General features: G+C 39.1%; 2 protein-coding genes across 3 annotated transcripts in view; both read left to right on the top strand.

Annotated features, from left to right (window-relative positions):
- The window catches only part of RAD51C (RAD51 paralog C), a 51,186-nt gene extending 41,072 nt beyond the window's left edge, over positions 1 to 10,114 (top strand). Inside the window, exon 10 of the mRNA XM_037493388.2 lies at positions 9,285 to 10,114. The gene's annotated coding sequence lies outside the window, so the exon portion shown is untranslated. The remainder of the gene's footprint in view (positions 1 to 9,284) is intronic.
- PPM1E (protein phosphatase, Mg2+/Mn2+ dependent 1E) overlaps positions 9,406 to 25,297 on the top strand; it is a 106,537-nt gene continuing 90,645 nt past the window's right edge. The window contains exons 1-2 of one of the 2 annotated variants that reach the window (XM_054689172.1): positions 9,406 to 9,448; positions 12,003 to 12,130. Coding sequence is in view for 1 of the 2 variants with exons in the window: in XM_054689168.1 (XP_054545143.1) it covers positions 12,652 to 13,127 (476 nt within the window). In the remaining variant the exon portion in view is untranslated. Of the gene's footprint in view, positions 9,449 to 12,002; positions 12,131 to 12,603; positions 13,128 to 25,297 lie in introns of those variants that run through there. The other variant, XM_054689168.1, reaches the window with a different exon arrangement.

Raw genomic sequence — 25,297 nt, 5'->3', positions numbered from 1 at the left:
ATGAAATATTCAAGACCCCTTACTAATAGTAGTAAACATTTATTGCATGATTGCCACATGCCAGGAACTATGCTAAGTCCTTTACATGATTTATAAAAAAGCCCATTCAGGGTCTCCCCGGTGGCGCAGCGGTTGAACACTGGGTTGCGATGCTGCCCGCGGCCTCTGCAGCACCGGTTCGATCCCCAGCTGCTCCCTGGCCACCGCCACCAGAGGAGGGTCCCACATGGCACTCAGACCTCTCCTGCTGCCCGCTGCTCCCCTCAGCAGTGTACTTCGGTCCTTCTGCCTGCTCTGCTCCCCGCTCTGGCTCTGGTGAATTCTCTCACCCTCCCGCGCTTCTGACTGTACCCAGTGCATGTATAAACAAAACAAGCAAACAAACAAATAAATACATAAAACATGCCTCTATAAAGAAAAAAAAAAAAACCCATTCAGTAGAATTGTTGACGGTAATTATTTCTATCCTCAGAGAATTAATCTCTATTAGTTAGGATTTTTCAGTTTTAAATAATGGAAACATTGGTGATTTATTTATTTATTTTATTATTATTATTTTTATTTAAAGATTTATTTTTATTTATTTATACAAGCACTGGGTACAGTCAAAAGTGCGGGAGGGTGAGAGAATTCACCAGAGCCAGAGCGGGGAGCAGAGCAGGCAGAAGGACTGAAGTACACTGCTGAGGGGAGCAGCGGGCGGCAGGAGAGGTCTGCGCGCCATGTGGGACCCTCCTCTGGTGGCCGGGGAGCAGCCGGGGATTGAACCGGCGCTTCAGAGGCTGCGGGCAGCTTTGCAACCCAGCGCTCAACCGCTGCGCCACCAGGGAGGCCCAACATTGGTGATTTAAACCAAAAAGAATTTTTTAAAAAATATATCAAAAACTTAGAGAAACAATAAGACCTAATTAGTTCCAGAGTGCCCAACAGCAGGAACCATAGGAACAGTCTCATGGTGGGTGCCCACTGAGATGAACTATCACGCTTCTGTCCTTATTTCTTGCTCAGAATTGACAGTCGGTGGGGAGGGTAGGGAATAATCCATTGACCCAACTTAAGTCATTGTCTGATCTCAGGATGTGATAGAATCTTTGTGTGATAGACTCTGTGTAAAGGACTTAGCATGGTCCCTGGTGAATGACAATCATGCAGTAAATGTTTGCTAATATTCCCAAGAGGTTTTGAAGATCTCATAGTTTAATTTTGAGAGCAACTTGTTTCTAATTTCTTAGAGTATAACTTGCTGACACTTGAATGTACCTCTTATAGTCACTAGGGTTATCTGTGGCTTCTTCAGGAGGAGACTAGGAATCTGTTTTTAACATCTTACCAAACTACATAAAGTGGGAGAACAGTAATTCCCTCAAAGAGTTTGAGATGCTTCTGGGTAACCAAAAACAAGAAACGTATATTGTAACTTACGACTTGTTCAAAGACCACAATGAAACGGCTTGTCAGGAACCCAAAATAAGTCTATCTTCAGACCCCATGTTCTTAATTCTGTTAATGAAGTGGTTCTCAACTTGTGAGATTTTTGCCTTCCAGGGGACATTTGACAATGTGGAAATATTTTGCTCATCACAACTTTAAAGACAGGTGCCACTGATGTATAGTGTGTAAAGGTCAGATATGCTGTTAAATATTGTAAAATGTCCATTATAGTCCCCATAACAGTTATTTGGCCCAAAACATTAATAATGTTGTGGTTGGATATTATGAGGAAATATGGAATGAGGTCATAGTCTTAAAATGTGTGAATCAAAAGTGTTGGTAAGCAATACAGTAAGGTTTAAAAAAAAGGTGGATCAAAGTGGAGCAAACATCAGTTTAACCATTCCACTCAAGCCCTGTTCAAGGGAATGAAGGTTTTTAGATTGATACTTGATAACTGATCCTGATTATGAAAATGGTTGCATCACGCAATCTCAGTTTGATGGTGTTAAATATTTGAATCATAATGGATTCTTATCTGATTGCTTCAAGTATCAACCCAGCTTTTTGGTTTATAGCCAGATCAATATAAATATCTGGTTTCAATGGGAGTAATAATTCTTACTGTAAATTTATATGTTATCATTGTGACTCTTATATTAGTGTCTTATGAGATTTGTTGATTAATATCCCTCTGTAATTAAGTTTGCAAATTTCCAAACATCTAAGTACAAATTGTTAAATGTCATGAATTCATTCAAGTAGTGGCTTTATTGTAGTTTTTAAATGACCTTTTGACACTTCTCCATCAGAAAGTCGGTGTATTATGTCTTCTTGAATCTGAGGGGGCATTTACTCCTTTGATCAATAGAGTAACCATGGAAGTAATGCTATTGACTTATGGCACCAGTCATAAAAGGTTGTAACCTTCTGTCTTATTCACTGGGACACTTACTCTTGGATCCCTAAGTCACCATGTGAGAAGTCTGACTACCCTAAGGCCATCATGTTGGAGAATCTATTTGTAGGCAATAGAGTTGACAGCCCCAGCTAAACTCCCAACTGACTGCCAGCTTCAACTGCCAGTTTAGAAACACACATTGATGTATTGAAAACAACCTCTATCTTAGTTATTTTTACATTTAATTTTTTTAATATAAATGAAAAAATAGTATATGTGAGTCATCTTGAACATCTAACCAGTTGAGCATCCATATGATTTATTTACTTCCCAAACTGCTATCTAACTGTAAATTGAAACCTGTAAGTGAGCACCGTCTAGAGGAGCCTACGTGGTTGTGAAACATGGCAAAATGGTTTTTTTTTTAAAGATTTTATTTATACATACAAGACCTGGAGTACAGGCCAGAGTTGTGGGGGGTGAGAGGGTTCACCAGAGACAGAGTGGGGAACAGAACAGGCAGATCGACTGAAGTACACTGCTGAGGGGAGCAGCGGGCAAGACAGGAGAGGTCTGCTGTGCCATGTGGGTTGCTCCCTGGCCGGGGATCGAACTCGTGCTGCAGTGGCTACGGAGCGCTTCATAGGTTATGTCTTAACCCCTTGCACCACCAGGGAGGCCCGCAAAATGGTTTTTGATTTAGCCACTAACTTTGGAAGTAAGTTGTTTTCAGAGATAGCCAGAATAGTCACTAGACAGTCTCTCTGGGAATGTTGCCCACTCTTAGCATGTTCTGTCTTCATGTGCCTTATAATTTCAGATTTTTCATAGTGTCTTAATTTATATTCATTTTCATTCCCACTGACACCACCTCTCTTCTGTACTCTCAATATCTACCATTGCCCAGTTGATCTTTGAGCCTTCATTCTCCTTCAGTCCACCCTGCACTCATCTGAAAGAATGTATATTAAATTTTTAAAACCAGTTTTCTTATGTCTTTCAGATTCAACATTTGTTTCTGATACTTACAACAAATTATTGTAAATTCTGTCTCCCAGTAGATAGATAAATCTCCCGGACAGCTTAGATAAAAATGAACTTTTATAACCATGGCCATAAGCTTTATGCCTTTTTTTAAAAAGATTGATTTATTTATGTATACAAGAACTGGGGTGTAGACCAGAGGTGAGGGGGGGTGAGAGGATTCACCAGAGAGAGTGGGGAGCAGAACGGGAAGATCCACTGAAATACACTGCTAAGGGGAGCAGCGGGTGAGACAGGAGAGGTCTGCTGCTCCATGTGGGTTAGCTCCTGGCCAGGAATTGATCTCATGCTGCAGTGGCTGGTAGTGCTGAGACTTTAACCCGTGTGCCCCCAGGGAGGCCCAGCTTTATACCTTGAATGAAGAGTCATGAAATTACTGGCACATATTTCCAGAGATGTAAAATTCCAAAATTTTATGTGACAATTTAACAAGATATTTGAAAAAGAAATAATTTCATGTGCAGGGAACGCAGGTTTATTTTGCATAGGTATTTTTATTTACTGCCTTTGTGCAATTAACTGTAATATATTGTGCCATTATTTAGGTATATGGAGGTTCATCAAATCTTAAGAGTCTACTTGCAGAATTACTGGAAGTCATGTGTGTTATATTGTTGCCAGACATGTCATTTATAGATTACTCTTTCATAAAGGCAGCTAGCCTTTTCATATGCCCAAAACATTTCCTTTCTGGAGAAGATACATTGTGTCAGCATGGTTACCATGTGTGGTAATTGATAATGTCTGTGCCACATGGCTTTCTTCAACCCTTGTCCAACACAGCTATTCTACCACCTATGATTACCATATGTTACAGCACTCTAGGTTAATGGAATCATTTCCATCTTCCCTTCTAGCCACAAATGTCATGTTGGCCTAATTCCATCAACTCCACACTTAACTAAGAATAATGCAGTACTCTCTGAGCATAGAAGACACCTTCATGAAGAGTTTTCTTATTTAGTTGCATGCTTTTATTTTTTCAACCAGCTATATATTTTGATGGATGTTCCAAACTGGTGAATGGGCATCTGTTGAGTAAAATACAACACAGTCAATATTATTCTCAATTCTTAAATATATTAATATATATTCTAAGTAAAAACTTAAATGGAATTAAAATCAGATAATAATAATGATAGATTTTTACCAGCATAAGCACATTTTGGTTTTTATAAAGGGAAAACTAGTAGCAAGATATTCAAGTGGGTTTTGTTTTTTTTTTAAAGATTTACTTATTTATTTATACAAGCACTGGGTACATTCAGAAGCGCAGGAGGGTGAGAGAATTCACCAGAGCCAGAGCAGGGAACAGAACAGGCAGACTGACGAAATACACTGCTTTGCAGCCCAGTGCTCAACTGCTGCGCCACCAGGGGAGGCCCTGAAGTGGGTTTTTGAAAGAGTTCATTTTAGAAGAAACATTTCTTATAGAAGGGATACATCACATTAGCCATTTATAATACCTTCATCAGAATTGACTATCAGCCCCTACCCTCTTCCTCTTTATCAACATGTGATAATAGGTTCAAAAATTATTTTGGTGTTGGTCTACGCTGCCAGTTGCATTGGTCCCAGCTGCCAGTGAGGGAGTGTGGTCGGAGACTATCTCCCCTAACACCGGGGCACCTTCCCCGATGAGGCCAGATCTGTGTAGTATACTACTTCTGGGGGCTTAAAGCTAGAAACAACTTGGATTCTTCCCTGGACAGAAACAAACCCTTTAAGTTATGTTAGGCAAGCAGGAGGTGATTCAAGACTGGGACAAAGGGGTTGCCTAGATGAGTGTCAGAGAGTCAAATTATCTCTGCAGACTATGCATGTGGTACAGCTGTATACCAAGGTATCACCCCACCAAATGCCATTCTTGTCTTTGAGGTGGAACTTGTAAAACTGGGATAACAGGAATGATGTCAGCTCCCAGTTTTTGGAAATGCCATGGAGGGATCTAGCATTTCCAGGTGTGCGCATGCAAATCCATGTGGTGCTTTCCTGGGGTTCCTCTATATTCTGTATAAAAATCAAAATCAACAAGCAACTATAAACCAGAGACACACTATGGGGGGGAGGGGCGGGATGGAGGGATAAGGGTCAAAATAAGGGGGTGGGAATTGTATGGGGAATAACCAAGACGAAAATGTATACATTGTGCAAAAATGAAAAATGATGTAAAAAATTTATAAAATAGGGCCTCCCTGGTGGCACAGCGGTTGAGCGCTGGGTTGCGAAGCTGCCCACAGCCTCTGCAGCGCCAGTTCGATCCCCGGCTGCTCCCCGGCCACCGGAGGAGGGTCCCGCATGGCGCGCAGACCTCTCCTGCCGCCCGCTGCTCCCCTCAGCAGTGTACCTCGGTCCTTCTGCCTGTTCTGCTCCCCGCTCTGGCTCTGGTGAATTCTCTCACCCTCCCGCGCTTCTGACTGTACCCAGTGCATGTATAAACAAAACAAAACAAATAAATAAAAAAAAAAATTTATAAAATAAAAAAGTACCCCAAATGAATATGTCCTATCATCTAGCATTGTTCTTCCACTTTCTCCTTATATGTGGGTTGACATAAAATATATGCCCTAAGCCTTAAATTACTCATTTTGGTTTTTGGATATAAGTTTGCAATTATGTATTAGTCAAGTATTAACACAAGGAATGGGTTAACTTTAGAATAGGAATTGGTGTGTGGGAGGTGAAAGACTTTTTTGGATGAAATTTTTATTATGTATTAAACATTCTTGCTGCTGTTCTGCAAAGTCATGGCAGATTTGAGGTGCTGTTGAGGGCCAAGTTGAAAGATGTGATTGGGTTGAACAAAATGTTCTATACAAAACTGAAGGTGGGTGAAGGAGGGCTCTCCCTCCATTTCCCCACCCAAACCTCCCCTTAAATCCTTTGCCTTTTAAAAGCAGATAGTTTTATTTATTTATTTATTTAATTTATACATACATACATACATACATACATACAAGCTCTAGGGTACAGTCAGAGGGGCGGGAGGGTGAAAGAATTCACCAGAGCTAGAGGGGAGAGCAGAGCAGGCAGGAGAGGTCTGCGCACCATGTGGGACCCTTGCCAGGGGCCGGGGATCGAACCAGTGCTGCAGGGGTTGTGGGCAGCCTCGCAACCCAGCGCTCAACCGCTGCGCCACCAGGGAGGCCCTAAAAGCAGATAGTTTTCACTATGATGTTGTACATTACAGTTATCTATCCTCAGGGCAGCAGTGACTTTTGAAGCTTTCTTTGTGGCTTGGCATTGCCCCCACTAATCCTGTGGTTTTTCTAATGGCTACTCAGTACTTTTGGATTCTCATAGTTATCCAAACTTCTTCTAAAAATATAAGAACTTTAATGGAATATTTAAATTGAAGATGGTGTTATAGGCCTTAACACCAATGAAACTCCAGTCATCATGGAAAATACTCGAGTGTCCTTTTATGAAAATGATGTTGGTCATGGCAGCTTCTGCATCTCTCTCTTGTTTTTTATGCTCAGCTTGCCCTGCCCATCTCAAACTGGCTTTTTCTCCACACCCTTCCCTCCCCTTTGCTGTCCTGTAATGATTTGGTGGGAGAGATTATCGTTGCCTGTCTTCCTGTCCCTACCCACTGCCCTGCATATGAGTTTCAAGTTTTATTATTTCAATAGAATGTTACAATAGACATGCTTTATGCTGGCTTTTCTAAAAGTTTTTGTTTTGGTTCCCCAAAGAACTTTGATAGATAAAAACAAAGACTGTAATCATGAATGGTTAAAACCTTAAGAAAAAAGTTAGAACCTATTTTGGGAACTTTTGTTTTTTAAAACTGGTGAAAATAGTGCATATGGACCTGTTATTTACTTGTTAATTTCAATTTTGACAGTTTTTGATTGTTACTGCTATATGACCATGTTAGCCAGTAATAGGAAAGGAATAAAAGTTAACATAGCAGTTGATATTTTTGGCAGCAAATGGAGATGATTGATGTAGAAAATGTAGCTAGAGTATACTGAGGAGAAAGAATTTTTATTTGAATATATTTGTGTGTTTAGTGTTTTCAATTGTCAGGTATTTTGTTGCTCAACAGTTGAATCAATATCTTGCAAAGTACTTACATATTAGCTTTCCATTCAGTTAAAAAAAATGAATGAAAAAAGCAAGTATTTTTCTATTAGGTCTAGACTGTAGGTTTAGACTTAAATGGTGGTCTGAGACTTATGAAGCCACTAGATCTTTATATATATATATATATATATATATATATATATATATATATATATGTTATTACACTTTCTCAAATATATAAGCTACCAATATTTTATATAAACATAAACTACGTTTTATCATTTGAGATATAGTGTCAGTTTCAAATCAATATTTTTTTATCAGTAGCAATAACAAAATGAGACTTTTTGGAGGTAGCATTTTAGAATAAACAGGCATATTTTAGAATAAACAGAATATTCTAGACCTGTATAACCAAACTAATATTAACTGGAGATAAATTGAGATGTTAGGAAATTTTTTTTAGTTACAAACACCAATTACTTTCCATATATAAAATACCAAATCTGTTAATTAAAAAAAATAGGTTTTTTGGAGCAGTTTTACATTTATAAAAATGTGAGTGGAAGGAACGGTTTCCATAAATACCCTTATTCCCCAGCATAGCTTCCCCAATTATTAACATCTTGCATCAATGAGGTACATTTTTTACAATTGATGAGTGAATATTGATGTACAATTTATCACTGATACATAATAATTATCAAAGTCCATAGTTTACATTAGGGTTCACTGTTTGTATTATACATTTTATAAGCTCAGACAAATATCTAATGACATGCATCCAGCATTAAGGTATATAGAATAGTTTTTGCTGCCTAAAATACTGTGTTCTAGCTAGTTACCCTTCCCTCCTGTCCTTGAACTGCTGGCAACCTGTTCTTAATTTTTATTTTTATTTATTTATTTATTTATTTATTTTTACCTACTGGTTTTTGTGGATGTTCTTAGTTTTTAATTACAGGAAATCATTTACTGTTAACTTCAAGTAAACTCTAGTAGCAGTTGGAAGACCTAAACTGTGGAGACCTAAACTTACCTTAACATCACCCCATTTATAGCTGATATCTATTTATGGTTATATTATATTAATGCATATCATAGAATATGTATGTTATATAAGATGGATTCAACATATAATCCATTTTATAGTTCTCTAAAGTATTATTTATTATTGTATCAATTGAAATCAAGTTTAGAAAACACAGACTAGAATATAGGGAATTGGTTAAACAAGTGATAGAAAAGCCAGAAAGCCAAAGGGAAGATGAAACAGTGGGCTGCTGTAACAAAATATCATAAATTGTGTGGCTTATAAACAATAAAAACTTATTTCTCATGGTTCTGGAATTTGGGAGGGCCACATCAAGGCTCTCATAGATTAAGATATCTCTGGTTCAGAGATAGCCTTTCTTTTACTGTGTCCTCATATGATGAAAGGGGACATAGGTCTCTCTTCGAACCTCTTTTTCAACGGCACTAATCCCATTCTTTAAGGCACTGCCTTCATTACCTAATCACCTTCCGAAGGCCCTGCCTCCTGGACATTATCATCTTGGGGGTTAGGATTTCAGAATCTGTATTTTGGGAGAATGCAAATATTCATTCTATTCATAAATAGCAAGTAAGATTAGGAAGCTGGGAGCTGCTGCAATTTCTAGGCTGTAGGACAAATGGAAGATAATGTTTCTGGAATTCAAGGGGAGGTATCACAGGCAAAAGTTGGGATCTTAGTGGACATGATGGGGGGAGCAACACTCAAAGGAGATGCAGACATTAGGACTGAGGAATGGGACAGGGAAGAAATAATCCTGATTTTTCTCTTTCTTCCCACATTCTAATTTCCTGCTAATGCCTCCTACTGGACAAATCACAGGTGGAAATCAGTAGTTGAAGGAACCTGGTGAATACAGCCTAAAAGAGTCAACCACTCTGCAACATAGAGCAGAGAAAATAAGAAGAAATGGACACCACAGCAAACAGGACGAGGACTGACATAGTGATCAATTCTTTTTGACTTTTAAAATCAACTTTATTGAGGTATAATTTACATACTTATTTAAAGTATACACAGATAATTTTTGACAAATGAATGCACCTCTATAACCAGTCAAGCTATAGAACATTTTAATCACTCCACATAATTCTCTCTTGCTCCTTTGCCATGAACCTCCACCCTACCTCAGTCCTTAGTAACAACTAATCTCTTTTTGTAGCAGTCTTGCCTGTAGTAGAATTTTATAGAAATAGAATTATATAGGATGTCTGTTTTGTGCCTAATTTTTTTCCTTCTAAGCATGTTTTTGAGATTCATCCATATTATTTTATCAGTAGTACATTTCTTCTTTTTGCTGAGAAGTATTCCATTGTATGAATACACCACAATTTGTTCATGCATTCACTTATTGATGGACATCTGGGTTATTTTCAAGTTTGAGCTATTATGAATAAAACTACTACAAACATTTATATACACAGTTTTTTGTGGTGTGTGTGTGTGTGTTTAATAGACATGTTTTCATTTCTCCTGGATAAATACCTGTGAGAGGAATTGCTGGATCATATGACAAGAAACTTCTTAGCCTTTTGAATAATGTCATTGCAATCATTGTCCATGAAAGGACATTGTGCGTTTCTTCCAAAGAGTTAAGGACTAGACGGAGAACAGTTCTTACAAGAAAAAAAAAATCTCAAAAATTTTCTAAGAAAATTTAAATACCCTTGATGCATATGCTTTTCATAGCTCAATATTTTTAATATATAGTAAGAAAGGGCAATAAGGAAGTGTAAAAGGAGAGGAACTGAAAAGGAAAGTAAAGCATTGGAAAATAATGACTAAAAAGACTTCTTGACAATGGCAAAATCATCCTACACAGCTGCTCTGAGATCCCAGCTCTGCTGTCAGCAACCTACTGGCAAAGCTCCTCTGTCAAATGGATGCAATAGGATCCATAATGATCTTTTGTGAAGGAATATCTTTATTAATCTAAGCAAACACACCTCTCATTTATAGTGATATAGAAGTGTGGGCTTTTTCTTTTACTCTTAGTAGTAATGTTTGCCCAACATATAACACTTCCCTTTGATATGTGGGTTGAGTCATAAATTAATGTCACAAATAAATGTCATCTCGATGAGGGAGGCAACTGCATTACGAAGTAAGAAGGTGTAGTTTGATATGAATTGTTACAGTTGACAGCTATGTACTCCTGAACCAAATGTCATTGTGTCAAATTCTGAGATATTAAACAGTTATTGGAATGTAAAATTGTGAGCATTTAGGACTGCTTCTCTAAAGTTTTGTCAATCTTTTCTAGATATTCTGAAATGGAAATGAACAGGGATTAAAAACAAAGACAAATGAGTTTTTTTTTTTTTTTTTTGACAAATGAGTTTTAAAGACTTCCTTGGCATCTCAGAAGTTGCTCTACACTGGTGTTTTAAACAAAATATTTGTATAAATACATTTAGCTTGTTTAGAAACAGACTTATTCATTGGGTCTTTCCATTTACCTTTGAGACAAAAAATAAGAGTTATGGGGGACGCATGTGCATTATTCATTATATACTTTCTATTATGTATTATTTAATTTCAAGCTCGGAGAAAGAATGGAACTCTATTTTACGTGATGCCATAATGTACATTAGTGAGCTCAATCCTCTTAATCTTAAAATAATAGTATCAGGTCAAAGATTTAGAATATAGTATTACATGAAAACAGTTGGTAGGTAGATTCCCTTCTTTTGCCATTAAAACAGACTAGCAATGGTTTTTCGTATCTTAAATCCGATGGGGTGGATAACTTGTGAACATGTTTTTCAAAGTAGAGAATCACTGTATTTTTGCTGAATTATATGTTGCCATGGACATGCAGTATGCAGTAATGATGCTATCATCTACACAGCTGTATAACAAAACACAACTTCTTCCTCTCCCACCCCCCTCAGTACGACTTGAAAATAATAGGTTTGTGTGTAGTTTGGTAAGAAAATTAGAATCATTTAAAGTTGTTTCGTTTTCAATCTAAGAAAGAAAGAAGAGATTTGGGAAAAGTTTCAGGGAGATTCTACATTTCTTCAAAATGTAGAATTTTCAAAAATGTAGAAAAAATACACATTATGTAATGAACAATAATATATATTATGCAGAGACTAAAAGAGGAGACTTCTTGACTTTCTGGTGAAAAATACCTGGATTTAGTCATTGTTGCATCATTTGTGACCTTGAGCAAAGTCACATTGTCTTTAAGGCTCAGTTTCCTCATCTTTAAAATGTAATTATGATGATAATGTTCTCTACCTTGAAAACAATTGGTAAACTATAAAACCCTATACAATTAAGGCTTTCTAAACATGTAGCACTGATGAATCTCCAGAGACAAAGAAGAGCAAAGGAAAAAGGGCATAGAAGCTTTGGAGTTCCACAGTCTGGGTTCTAATTCCATTCATGGCTCACAGCTTTGATGCTTCGACTTAAGATGCTTAATTGTTTCCTCTTCTTGAGAGGGGAGGATAAGGCTATTTTCTTCACAGAATCAAATGAGAAGGAATCTACCACTTGGTAGGTATTTGATGCTGTTCCTCCTTTCACCAGCTCCTGCCCAAGCCCAAAAGGAACTTCTTATTCCACGAGCGTCATCAGCAACAAAAGGTGTTCACAGGGTGGAATCTTTCAACAGATAAGAACACTGAGGGAAGGCAGGAACATACAAGGAAACTGAGGTAAATCCAATCCAGTTGGAACCAACCCCTATACTTGGAGATACCTTAAGTCACTCTTACCCACTTGAGGCTGGGTTATCCCTACTGTAAAGACATTCAGAGTTGGAGATTGGGCAAGTCGAATGTCCTTTCGACTCACAAACTCGACGGGAGGGACCCTGAAATTCCTAATTAGAGCCAGTTGCCATGGCGACAGTCTCTAGGCAGCGTGGGCTGAGCTCCTCATAGGGCTAGGGGATGGGCCGCCACTGGACCCCGCGCGCGCGCCCGCCACCAACTTTCCCTCCAGACTCGCGAGGGGCGGCGCGCTCCGCCCCCGCCCCCGCCCCCGGGCCGCGCACGTTCGCGCTCGGCGGCGCGCACGCCTGCGGGAGCCCTCTCCAGGCAACCTAGTGCTGATCGCTCCTGCCGGCGCGGCCGTTAACCGCCCTTGCGGGAGCCGGAGGCTCAAGAGCATCCCCCTCCCCTTCCAGGGCTTCTCCCCACCCCCTTCCCGGCCGGGCCTCGGGGCATGAGCAGCGATGGCCGGCTGCAGCCCTGAGGAGAAAACTTACCGGCGCTTCCTGGAGCTATTCCTGGGCGAGTTTCGCGGACCTTGCGGCGGCGGCGAGCCGGAGCCGGAGCCGGAGCCCGAACCCGAGTCGGAGCCCGAGCCTGAGCCCGAACTGGTGGCGGCAGAGGCGGCCGAGCCTTCGGGCGAGGAGCCCGGGGAGGACGCGGCCGCCGTAGCCGCGACGGAGGAGGGGGCGCAGGAGCAGGAGCAAGACCCCGAGCCCGAGGAGGAGGCGGTGGAGGAAGAGGCGGCGGCGGCGGAGGGCGAGGAGCAGGACGAGCGGGAGGCGCCCGCCGCCCCGGGGCAGCCGGCCGTGCCGCCGCAGCCGCCGCAGCCCCCGCTGCCGCCGCTGCCCCCGCTCCCGCGGCCGCTGTCGGAGCGCATCACCCGCGAGGAGGTGGAGGGCGAGAGCCTGGACCTGTGCCTGCAGCAGCTCTACAAATAGTTGAGTAGCGGGGCTCGGCTGGGGGTGGGTCCGCAGTCCCGGCCGCGCGGGCTCCGGCGCGGCGCCCGCCGCCCCGCAGCTGCGCCCTCGCGGGTCCTCGCCCGCCCCGCGCCGCGTGTGGGAAGGCGCCCCGGCCCGGACCCGGCGCCCCGGCGCCCCCGCGCCCCACGCCCGGACCCGGCGCTCGCGCGCTGCCCACGCCGGCCTGGCCCGCGCCCTCCCGCCGGGCCGGTGCCGGGGCTCCCGCCCGCCGCCCACTTCTTGCTCCACTTCACACGCCCTCTCCCCTCGCGCCTCCAGGTCCCTCCTCGCGACCCCGAGACTCCGCCGCCGCCCCAGGCCCTCGGCCCCCAGGAGGCTGCTTCCCACCCGGCTCTGGCCGTGCCCGGGCTGAGCCCCTTGTTGTGTGCGGCGGAGAGACGCGGCGCCGCTGGGCCGAACCCGGGAGAACCCTCCTGCGTAACCGCAGCGGGGACAATACTGTGGGGCCGGCCCGAAGCCTACGTGGGGAGAGGCGAGGTTCTCCCTCAGGGGCTCAATTTTGAGAGCGAAGGGCTCTTCAGAGGGCTCGGTCCGCGGGAGACCCGTGTCGTGGTTAGAGAGCGAACTCGGGGGTGGGGGGAATTGTTGGTGAGGAAGGAAGGGTAAGCATAGTTTTGCACGAGTCACAATTAAAGTGGGAAAGTCAGACTGGCTTGATAAAATTGCAATTAGGTGCAGTATCTTCAGTCCATGAAGTAGACAGGGAAAGGGAGAGAAAGCAGATGGCTTAGCTACACAGATGAAAGTCTAAAATAGAAAGGTCAGAGCTTGCCTTTTATCCCAGTTCTGGTTTTTATGGGCTTGAGATAAAAAACGGTTTATAAATGCGTTTCTTTCAAAATGGAATGACAGGAAGTACTTAAAAGTCACCGAAAACGTTGATAAACCTGGGCGCCTTTTGCCATTCTGCTAATAGTTGTAATGAAATGTACTTCTCTGAGCCCCCCCACCCCCCACCCCCAAAGTTGACTACTGCAGGATTCACTGCAATTAAGTTCAAACTCACTTCTTGAATTTTCTCAAAAGCCTAAATTAAGAGAAGGGCCTGGAACGTATTTTGTCTTCAGTCAGCCTAACAGACACCTGATCAAATCATTTTTCCAGTTAAAGCAGATGCTTGGGAAAAAGCATTTAACACGTGTTAAAAAGATTCAACATCTATTGTAGAAGTGGACCTTGTTGATGTCCCACACTTAATAAACTGTTTTAAAATTTTATTTTGAAATACTATCCAATCACCAAAGTAATGATGCTTTTAGGACAATGTAAAAAATAAGATGGCGTGTAATAAATATCACCACTCAGAGATTATCAGTATTAAATTTTGGAGTATTTCTTCCTAGTCTTTATTATAAACTATCCTAGAAAAAGCTTGCGAAATGTTATTTTTTAAACACTACATATAGTTATTTACAACTTCCTGCTTAGAAATTTTCACAGTATTAGACTACTTGTATTCTGACAGTTCTTACCTTTACAAGTAAAGTTGCAGAATTAAAGAAACATTTAAAATAGAAGAGAAGGTCCACTATAAAGAGTCATTAGAGTAACCACAAACATTTGCCATTCAAGAAGGTTCTCTAAAAAAATGAGATTCATATAAAGATGATGGCATAAATAGATGTGTTTTTCCATATGAAAGGAAAGCTAGATTTTGATATGCGTATAAACTAGTAAAAGTATTCAAATGCTAAAATGGTCATCTAATTGAGAACAGAAGTTTGGATTTGAAAAAAAAACTAACAAATTAAACATTGAAAATATTATTTCACCTTAAATCAGAAATTTTGTCATTTATACTGTTTTATTCAGTAGCTATTAACCTGGTGGTTGTTGTTGTTTTTTGAGATATAAAATGGCTGGCTTGTTTATGTAAAGTATGTTCAAGGTTCTAAAATATTTTTAAAAACCTAACAGTTAAAAAACATATCCTTTTACAGCTTTTAGTTTTTTATGTTATGTATAATAGCAAATTATGTCACTTACTTATAAGACTCAATAATGGAAGACATGACAGAGATAGATCATTTTTCTTTCCAAGCACTTTATCCTGTCGATGAGAAAACTAGGGATCCAGATTCAGAAATGACAAATTTTGGACAGATGATTTCAGTGTATCTCAATATAATCTCAATCTCAAAGCTCTCCTTGACATATTTAAAATTTTAGGTACACAAATTTCCTAGGAAATGCTTGGAAACAATTCTATTAGGAATATGTTGAAATTGCTTATTTGGGAATGGTGGGGATTTTTTTTTATTCAAAATATGTTCTCAAATACTCACCCACTCTGTTTATTTTGGGAATTCTTAATATTCTTCAAAAACATTGTCATGCTTGTCTAATGATGCTAGCATTTTAAAATCAAGTTACCTGGGCTTTATAAAGTCATTTATTTTATAGTTGTGAAAGTGTATGGAGAAAATAATGCTGCCTTTAATACTAGTATTATAAGTCTAGAGTGTTTTTTCTGTCAGTATTTTAGAAATGTACACACTGTGGCTGCTAAATAGGCTGAGGTTCTCTGAAGAAAAAGGTGTTTCTCACTACTGTTTTATGTATACAGTGGGTTCAAATTTTACAATATAGTGAATATTTTTCTCACTCAATATTTTTGTCAATATTTTGCTTCTATCAAAAGAATTTGAAAATAGAAACAGTAGTTGTGTTTTCATTCTTCCATTTGGAAAACTCAGAGCTCAGGACTAGCCACAGATAAACAGTTATATAGACAAAGGATCAAGGTTTAAATAAATAAAATATAGGTATAATTAGCATCTTAAGACCTTTTCAGATCAAGTTTTTCCTTTTAGGTATTGTATACTTAGGTATTGCTTTAATAAATAAAAACAACATGTAACATTTTTAGAGAACAATGATAACAACTTGAGAAATGGCAAAAATTCCCTTGATGAGAACTCTCTTGTGGGCTATAAATTCTTTTTTAAAGGAGCACTTAAACATTTTTGTCTCAATTTATTAAACCTTAAGAATCAATAATAAATTCATGCAATACTGTAAAACTGCTTTACTGAATTAGTCTGTTGTCAATAAAAATTCTAATATTTGGAACCTTCAATTGCTAGTACCGTAAGCATCTATTTTACTCCCCTTTTCTAAAGTTAAATGTCCTTCAAGAGATTAAAATGTTTTCTAATAAAGTTAAGATTTCTGATTTTAGTAAGTTTTTGAAAAGGTAAAGGTGAGATAATTTTTAGCTTTGCAATAATTCAAAAATAAAAAATTTTAACTGGTATAATAGCAGATGTGAATGTAAGACTACTTATATAGGTTACATAGATCAATAGTGTGTGTCTTATTTCTCTGTTCTATACTAAGGATAAAATTTATTTACAAAAGAAACAAATACTTTGAAGTCTTTACTAGTACTATATGTCATTACACTTTTAAAGTGTTTTTCTCATACATTTTTAGAGTGTTTTTCTCATTCATTCATTTAGTCCAGGTTCAGCTTTCTAAGGGTGAGACAAATATCCCAGCAGCTGGCAAAGTTGAGACAGTCCAGAAGGTGTACAGTAGTAATGAGTGTAATGGATACTTTGAAAATGGCTTGGAAAAGAAACTCATTGTTTATAGATGCTAATACTACAATTATATTAATTAGGTGAATCATTAATGACTTTGAGAAAGGTGAGAAGACAAACTTTCTCACTTTTCTATAGTGTATATGTGAAAAAAATACATGAATGCAAATTATATAATTTCACTCAATTAAAATTACATCTTTTCTCTTACTAAAATGTAACAAATGTTTATTACAAGAAGTGGAGAAATATCATGTTAGTAAAAAAGAAGAAAATAAATACCAATCATTCAGTGTTAACCTTACTTTTCAGGTTTTTTTCCTGCCTCTCAGGCTGCCATTTCTTTCGTGTGAGCTTTGTCCATCCATTTACTGTTGGTGTTTGGTCCTTGACTTTTTCAAGTCTGGTTAACTTATTTGTCTTTGGTAAAGGCTGATCTCTGCCATGATTTTGGTTACTGTTCTTAGACTGATTGCTCCCAACTCTGTCTTCATTCCTACTTTGACTGCTAGGGGAACAAAGAACTCTACTCAGACTTCTAGGACTTCTGAAATCAAACTGTCCAAAATAGAATTCAATTTTTCAACTCCTTCTTCCCCCAAATAAACAAAACTAAAACTTGATTCCATTTGGCGGGTTCTTCCTGATCTTACCTCCTCTTTTGTGTGTATGCGTGTAAAGAATACAGAAGTATTTTTATTTTTTCATGTAGTCATATAAAACACAAATGCTGACTTGACATATTCACATATAACCTTTTCTCTCACACTGATGACTCAACAGATTGGGGAATCCAGAGGAACTGCTATAATCACTCTGTGGAGCATACTGTATTAGTATTCGAAAAGTTTATTCCAGCTCATTCCTTTTTTACTGCTCTAAAACATCGTGATTGTGTTGTTTGTTGAGAAAGAGTCATAGATAGGAGGAGGTACTCAAGGTCACTTCCAACTTTCAGCCAGTTGGGTTTGTGTGTGGTGGCTCTGGCACTTATATATATATTTTTTTAAGATTTATTTATTTATACAAGAACTAAGGTAAAGATCAGAGGCGCGGGAGGGTGAGAGAATTCACCAGAGAGAGCGGGGAGCAGACTGAAGACACTGTTGAGGGGAGCAGCGGGCGAGGCAGGAGAGGTCTGCCATGCCATGTGGGTTTCTCCCTGGCTGGCTGGGAATCGAACCCGCGCTGCAGAGGCTGCAGACAGCTTAACAGTGCAGCGCTTAACCTGCTGCACCACCGGGGAGGCCCTGGCACGTATAAGTTTGACCACACTTGGAAGCGCTCTGGAGCTGGGTGTGGGGGGATTGGGGGGTTCCAGGGTCAGCAGCCAGGAGTAGGGGCGCTACCACTCAGATGGCACCATCTTGCCAGACTGATTTACTGCCTCTTGTCCCTTACATTTAGCCAACTTTGCCTTATAAATATCTCATAAATATGTTCCTCTTCATTCCCAGTATCATTGTCATCTGTTGCCAATCTTGCTCTTCTACAATGTGTTCTCCTCAGTGTAGCCAAAGTGATTCCTCTAGGAGCTAGATTATGTAGATTGTCTAGTTGTCAACCACATTTCTCTTTTTACTCAGACAAATTCTGAGGTTAAAGGCAAAGCACTCCAGACTGCCAAGTCTTTCCAAGACTTCTGATCCCAGCTGCAAGGAGTTAGGAATTAGGGCCCAACTACAAAGTCAGAGGGAAGGTTCCATACAAGACCACCCTCATTTCTGACATAACTTAAGTTTAGGGATTTTTAAAACCATTCTGAGATTTGATGGTTTATTAGAAATGTTCATAGAACTGACTGAAAGCTATTATACTAATGGATATGGTTCATTTTAGGGAAAAGACAAGACTTAGAAACAACTAAAGGAAGAAATGTATAGGGTGCAATCTAGGAGGGTTTCAAGTGTGAAGCTTCATTGTGTTTCAAGTGTGAAGCTTCAGGGATACCTTACCCTCCACAATCAATGTATGGCAATACACAGGGAGTATTGCCAACCCAAGACGGTCAACTGAGCTGTTATGTCCGGGGTTTTTATTGTGACTTATTGATTGATCATACATATAGTTGAACGTAATTTCTGTTCTTGATCCTCTAGTGATATCGCACAGTCCTTGTGTGTGAACAGATATTTTATTTATTTATTTATTTATTTATACATATATACAAGAACTGGGGTGTAGGCCAGAGGTGCGGGGGTGGCAGGTGAAAGGATTCACCAGAGACAGTGGGGAGCAAAACAGGTGGATCTACTGAAATAACTGCTGAGGGGTACAGTGGATGAGACAGGTCTGCTGTGCCATGTGGGTTAGCCCTCTGGCCCAGGATCGAACTCATGTTGCAGTGGCTAGTGATAACTTGATAGTGCTGAGATTTTAACCCCTACATCATCAGGGAAGCCCTGGACAGATATTTATATATCACTTATTAGACCAGTAGTCTTCAAAGTGGTGTACCCAAAATAATCCACTGTGGTGAAGGAAGACAATATTAAAACCGCTTTACGTGTATGTAAAATATGAAATTAAGTGCTATTGATATTTGATATATTGATTGAGATTGACAGCTTGTTCTATATGACAGCTGTTTTCATGCCAAGTATATCAAATGAGGTACCCTAGCAAAATATAAGTTCAAGTTAACATCACTCTTGCTCCAATATTCAGAACTTTACAAAGTATTACACTTTAAGTGTGATGATTAAATGAATTTATGATTATATTTCTTGGTTTTAATAAAATTAACCCTCACAAAATGGGCAATTGGCTTTAAAAATTTCTTCAAAGAAATATTGGTTTAGGGCCTCCCTGGTGGCGCAGCGGTTGAGCGCTGGGTTGCGAAGCTGCGCGCGGCCTCTGCGGCGCCGGTTCGATCCCCGGCTGCTCCCCGGCCACCGGAGGAGGGTCCCACATGGCGCGCAGACCTCTCCTGCCGCCCGCTGCTCCCCTCAGCAGTGTGCTTCGGTCCTTCTGCCTGCTCTGCTCCCCGCTCTGGCTCTGGTGAATTCTCTCGCCCTCCCGCGCTTCTGACTCTACCCAGTGCATGTATAAACAAAACAAACAAACAAACCAGCAGACAAATAAATAAAGCATGCCTCTATAAAAAAAAAAAAAAAAAAAAAAAAAAAGAAATATTGGTTTAAACTTAATATTTATTTATTTTTTTTTAAAAAGATTTATTTATGTATACAAGAACTGGGTTACAGGCCAGAGGTGTGGGGGTGGGGGGGTGAGAGGATTCACCAGAGACAGAGTGGGGAGTAGAACAGGCAGATTGACTGAAATACAACGCTGAAGGGAGCAGTGGGCAAGTCAGGAGAGGTCTGCTGCACCATGTGGGTTGCTCCCTGGCCGGGGATCGAACTCATGCTGCAGTGGCTGGCTACAGTTAGCTTCATAGGTTGTGTCTTAACCCCTTGCACCACCACGCCCTAAACTTAATATTTATAATGCAAGTGTAAGAACGCACAAAACTTAAGAACCTGTACTTCTCCCATCCTTAGTTAAATTAGATTTTTAAAAAAAGATGTTATTGTATCTGATGAGAAATTAGCAAAAATGAAATTATTAAGTTGTGTGAAACATAGCATACTCAAAGAAATATGCAAATATTACTGGTCAGAGTAGTGGGTGCATTGTGCATATATGTACATGTATACTTGTACATGCATGCATGTGTGTACATGCACATACACATATGTGTATATCTGTGCATATATGTATAAACATACACATTATACGGAAAGGGGGAGAGAGGGAGACATAATGGGGGGGGTCATAATGCTAGAGTGGGGGGGTCATAATGCTCCAAATTTTTTGATAGGGCATTTGAGCAAGTGTTTGGAGGCAGATGCATCAGATTAGCTACAGGTTTGCTGTTATAGCCTAAGTCAGTAAGACAACATATATACAAAACACAATAAATATTTGCTAATCCAATGAATGAGCTAAGAGATGAAAAACAACAAAGAGATACATTTAATTTTAATCTGTTTTTAAAAAACAGTAAATTTTTGTGTTCTTTAGATTATCAACAAGTTAGTGTATAAAAAATGAAAGTGTGCTCATCACCCTGCCTTAGCAATGATCAGTCTTGTTTTATCTATACCTCTACAGGCTTTACCCCACCTCCCACTGTAGTCTTTGTAATTTTTAAATGAATAATCAGTAATTAATCAACTCTATTGGACATTTTACGTATTACCAATTTTGGTAACTTTAAGAATATTGTGATGGTCAGTCATTCTTTGAGCAAACCTCTGATTTTCTTAGAGTGTATCTCTAGTATTGGGTCTATATTAAAAGATATTCACATATGTACATATGTGAAGATATGTATATATATAAAGAATATTATTGGTATTATAAAATAATTCAAATGTAGAAAATAGCAGAGAACAATAAAAAAAAATACCCATGAACTCGCCATCCAATTTCTACAAATTATATGGTCTTTTATTATTGTTTTAGGGAACTAAAAACTTCACATGGAATTGAAGAATGTTGTTACTCTCTTTCTGAACCCTCTCCCTTTTCTTTCTTCCCAGAGGTAATCTGGGAATCCTGGGAATGTATCCTTCTGGTCTATGTCTTTATGTTTTTACTACACATGAATTTGTGTGGTCAGTGTATAGTGGTTTTTGTTCAATTTTGTTTTTTTTCTTTTACTATCTTGAGATTAGTCTTTTTAAGATTCATCTTGATACATGTAGAACTATTTTTTGTTGTTGTTGTTTTGGCTACTGTATTGCCATTCCATTTCATTGTATGATTGTACCGATATATTTATCCAGTCTCTCATTGGTGGACATTTGGGTTGTTTCTGATTTTTTTTGTATTATATGCTGTATTAACTAATACTGGCTGCTGCTCTAATGGGTAAGTCCTGAAATCTCAAAAACTTAGCATGTTAGTTTATTTCTTGCTCACAGAGTACCTTCAACAGAGAAGGGGGAGATGTTCAGGTACTCAGACTAGTAGAAAGTCTGTCATCTTCAACCTGACTACCCAAAGTTGCTATAGACATCGCCAGCCATCTTGCAGGTAAAAAAAAAAAAGGAGAATGGTGTGGGAGGTTTTTAGGGCCCAGCCTTTGGAAGTGGTGTATATGACTTTTACTCACTTTACATTGACTAGAGTTTAAGTCATATGATACCACTGAGAACCCATTATTTTCTATCAAATACGAAATGTAGTTGCTGGCTTGCCATTTAACTCTAGAAAGAAATCTATATGATGGAGAAAAGAACAAAAAATTTGCTCGAGAGCTAGTAGCCTCCTACAAATAATCCTACAGTTTGGACGACTGTGTATGTGTTTGTAGATTACTTGAGTATATGACTAGTATTGTTAAATTGACGTTATGCACCCTTTCACTTTATTAGATATTTCCAAATTACTTTGTCCACCATCACTCTATGAGAGGTCTGGTTTCTCCACGTTCTCACTAAACTGCTATACCACTCATGTTATATTTTTACACAGCTATGTGCCATTAGTGACACCAAATTATATGGAAAAGAGAATACTTTTAGTTAACTGTGGTCCTGATTTAGGGTAATTTGGATGAGGTCACTTGCTTAAAAGTTCACGCTAGTGCTATACAATAGAAATATAATTGAGCCACATACATAATTTAAAATGTTGTATCACCCACATTTTTAAATAAAAATGCAACAGGTGACAAGTTTTTAGTATTTTATTATATAGTTATTCTCCTCTACAGTTTATGGAAAAGCAGTTTATTGCTGTGTAACACGTTGCCATAAACTTAGTGGCTTAAAACAACACCCATTTATCATCTTATAGTTCTTCAGGTAGAAACTTGGAAATGTTCACTTGGTTCTCAGCTTCAATGAAGGCCAAAGTTTATGTGTTAGTAGGGTTGTATTTTCATTTGGAGGCTCAGGGAATGGCTGCACTTCCCCATACAGAAACTAGATCCTTCTGGTAAATCTGAGATCCTTGTTTCTATAGGGGGCTCATTGTAACTCCTAGAAGCCACCTTATTCCTCCAAACTAGCAATAACACAAGTCCTTCCCATGTTTCATCTCCCTCTGGCTTCTCCTGTAAACTCTACTTTTAAGGGCTCATGTAATCAGATTAGGTCTATTGAGATAACCTCTGTAAAGATCAATTTGGCGTATAACATAACAGCGTAAGAGTGTGATCCCTTGTTAGTATTCTCAGATTTTAGTGAATAGAGTATGGTATCTTTGGGGAATCGTTTTAGTATTTCTTCATGCACAGTAGACAAACAAGATAGAATATTTTGATTATTTTGCTTAGAGTCTTTTAATTTCTCTTCTAAATAAAAAAAAAAAATTCTGTTCCTTTCTATCTCTACTCGCACCAAACTGGTGTAAGAGTCTATCAGCTCTTAACTGATTTAAGATTTATTTATTTATACAAGAACTGGGTACAGGCCAGAGGGATGGGAGGGTAAGAGGATTCACCAGAGATAGAGCAGGGAGCAGAACAGACAGGCAGACTGAAATATACTGCTGAGAGGAGCAGCAGGTAAGACAGGAGAGGTCTGCCGCGCCATGTGGGTATCTCCCTGGACAGCTGGGAATCAAACCCATGCTGCAGAGGCTGCGGACAGCTTCACAACGCTGCACTCAACCCACTGCACCACAGGGGAGGCCCTATAGCAGTACTCTTAACTGCTGTTTCTGGTTCTACATTTCCCTCTCTTCAATCACCTTGATCAACCTCTGCTCTTGTTCAGTTACTATGCTTCTGCTATGCTATCAGGTTCCCAGGACGTACCATGCAGTGTCTTGCCTCAGGGTCTCTGTACTTTTCTTTGCCCAGGCAACTTTTTCTGTTTTCTCCAGCTGTACAACTCAACTATAATGTCTTATCTAAATATCTTTCCCTCATAGACATGTTTCTTTCAATTAAGTCTTGTCTTATATAAATATCTTTCCCTCAGACATGTTTCTTTCAATTAAGTCTTATGTCTAGATCTTAAGTTTTATAGTATCCTTTACATTTTCTTTAGATCTACTTATTATGCTTATACTTAATGCATTCACATGCTAGTTGTTCATTGCCTTTTTCTTAGACTGAGGGCAGTAGATAAAGAATGTTTTGTTTACCTTGGTCTATCAAGCACCTAGTACAGTTTGTGGCACATAGTGAGCCACGTTAAGTATTTGTCGAATAGTGAATGAATCTTCAACTTTTCCTCAACTTTTTCCTCTACCATATTTTTCTTTTCCCAGTTGTCATAGGTCTGTTCTTATTCCCTTTTTTCTCTTCTTCCTCTTCTCTCCTCTGAATGGTAGAGGAACTTGGGTTCCTAATTTATGTTACCGTTGGTGTACTTGTTAACATTTTCAGCTGTCTACAGAATAATGTTTGCAGCTTTTGTTACTGATTTACACAACACAACTTTGTGACTGAGTATTTTTATGGATTTGAAAGAGTAGTCTCATTTAAATTCTTTGAGAATATTGTAAACAATGACAAGTTTGAAAAATAATAATGCTGCACAGAAAGTAATGAACTAGTTAAAAGATCATGCATATTTTAAGATTACCTTCCAATGTATAGCTCTGAAGAAGGCAAGTACATTACTTCCTATCTTAGTTAAATCATCAAAGCAGTGGTTGGATTACTTTATCTTCCACCCAAAAAGTCTATCTCAAGTATTACTTATAAAGAACAATTTAACTTTTTTGTGCCAAATGTTTTTCTAAAGTTTTGCCTTTAATGAAAGAAAAGTGCTTCTTATTGAAACACAATTTGAAACCCAGAAATTCTAAACAAAAGACTAAAAAAGATAGTTCACAACTGGTGTATAGTTTACAATAATGGTAAACAAACAAATATCAATACATTCATTCATTAAAATGCCTGGAGATGATTTTTTTTCCTTTCGTACTTGACTAATCCTGCAATTTATATTAATTGCAGGTTAATTAATATTAATTATGGAAGTACCAAATGCATTTATTTTCTATATAACTTTAATACCTAGTGTAGTAGCCATCTAGTCAACAGAGTGTCTCTTTAGGAAAGAAATTCTTTTTCCTTTTTAAAAATTTAGTAAAAAGAAATAGCTAAGCTTGGAAACAACCCAAATGCCCAAAAATAGATGACTGGATCAAGAAGATGTGGTACATATACACCATGGAATATTACTCAGCGTTCAAAAAAGATAAACACATGCAATTTGCAGCAACATGGATGGCGCTGGAAGGGATCATGCCCAGCGAAATAAGCCAGAAAGAAAAAGAAAAATACCGGATGGTCTCACTCATAGCAGGAATCTAGAAAACTAAAATAAGAGACCAGGAAAAAGAATAACTATAAGAAAGTAAAAATCAAAATCAACAAACAACTATGAACCAGAGACACTCTATAGGGAGTGGGGGGCGGGGAAAGGAGGGTTTGGGGTCAAAATAAGGGGGTTGCAATTGTATGGGGAATATAAAAATAAAATTAAAATTAAAAAAATTTAGTAAAAAAATATTTTTCTCAATTTGCAATTTGTGTTAATGTCACATATTCAGTATGTGATCATTTAGAAGTCAATAAAATACGTGATGGTTATCAATTAGCAATAGGTTAC

Source organism: Talpa occidentalis, unplaced genomic scaffold (assembly GCF_014898055.3).
Source record: "Talpa occidentalis isolate TD23 unplaced genomic scaffold, MPIMG_talOcc4v2.1 talOcc4.7, whole genome shotgun sequence".
NCBI lineage: Eukaryota > Metazoa > Chordata > Mammalia > Eulipotyphla > Talpidae > Talpa > Talpa occidentalis.
Note: the sequence above shows the minus strand (reverse complement) of the source record. Positions and strands in the feature narration are given on the sequence as shown.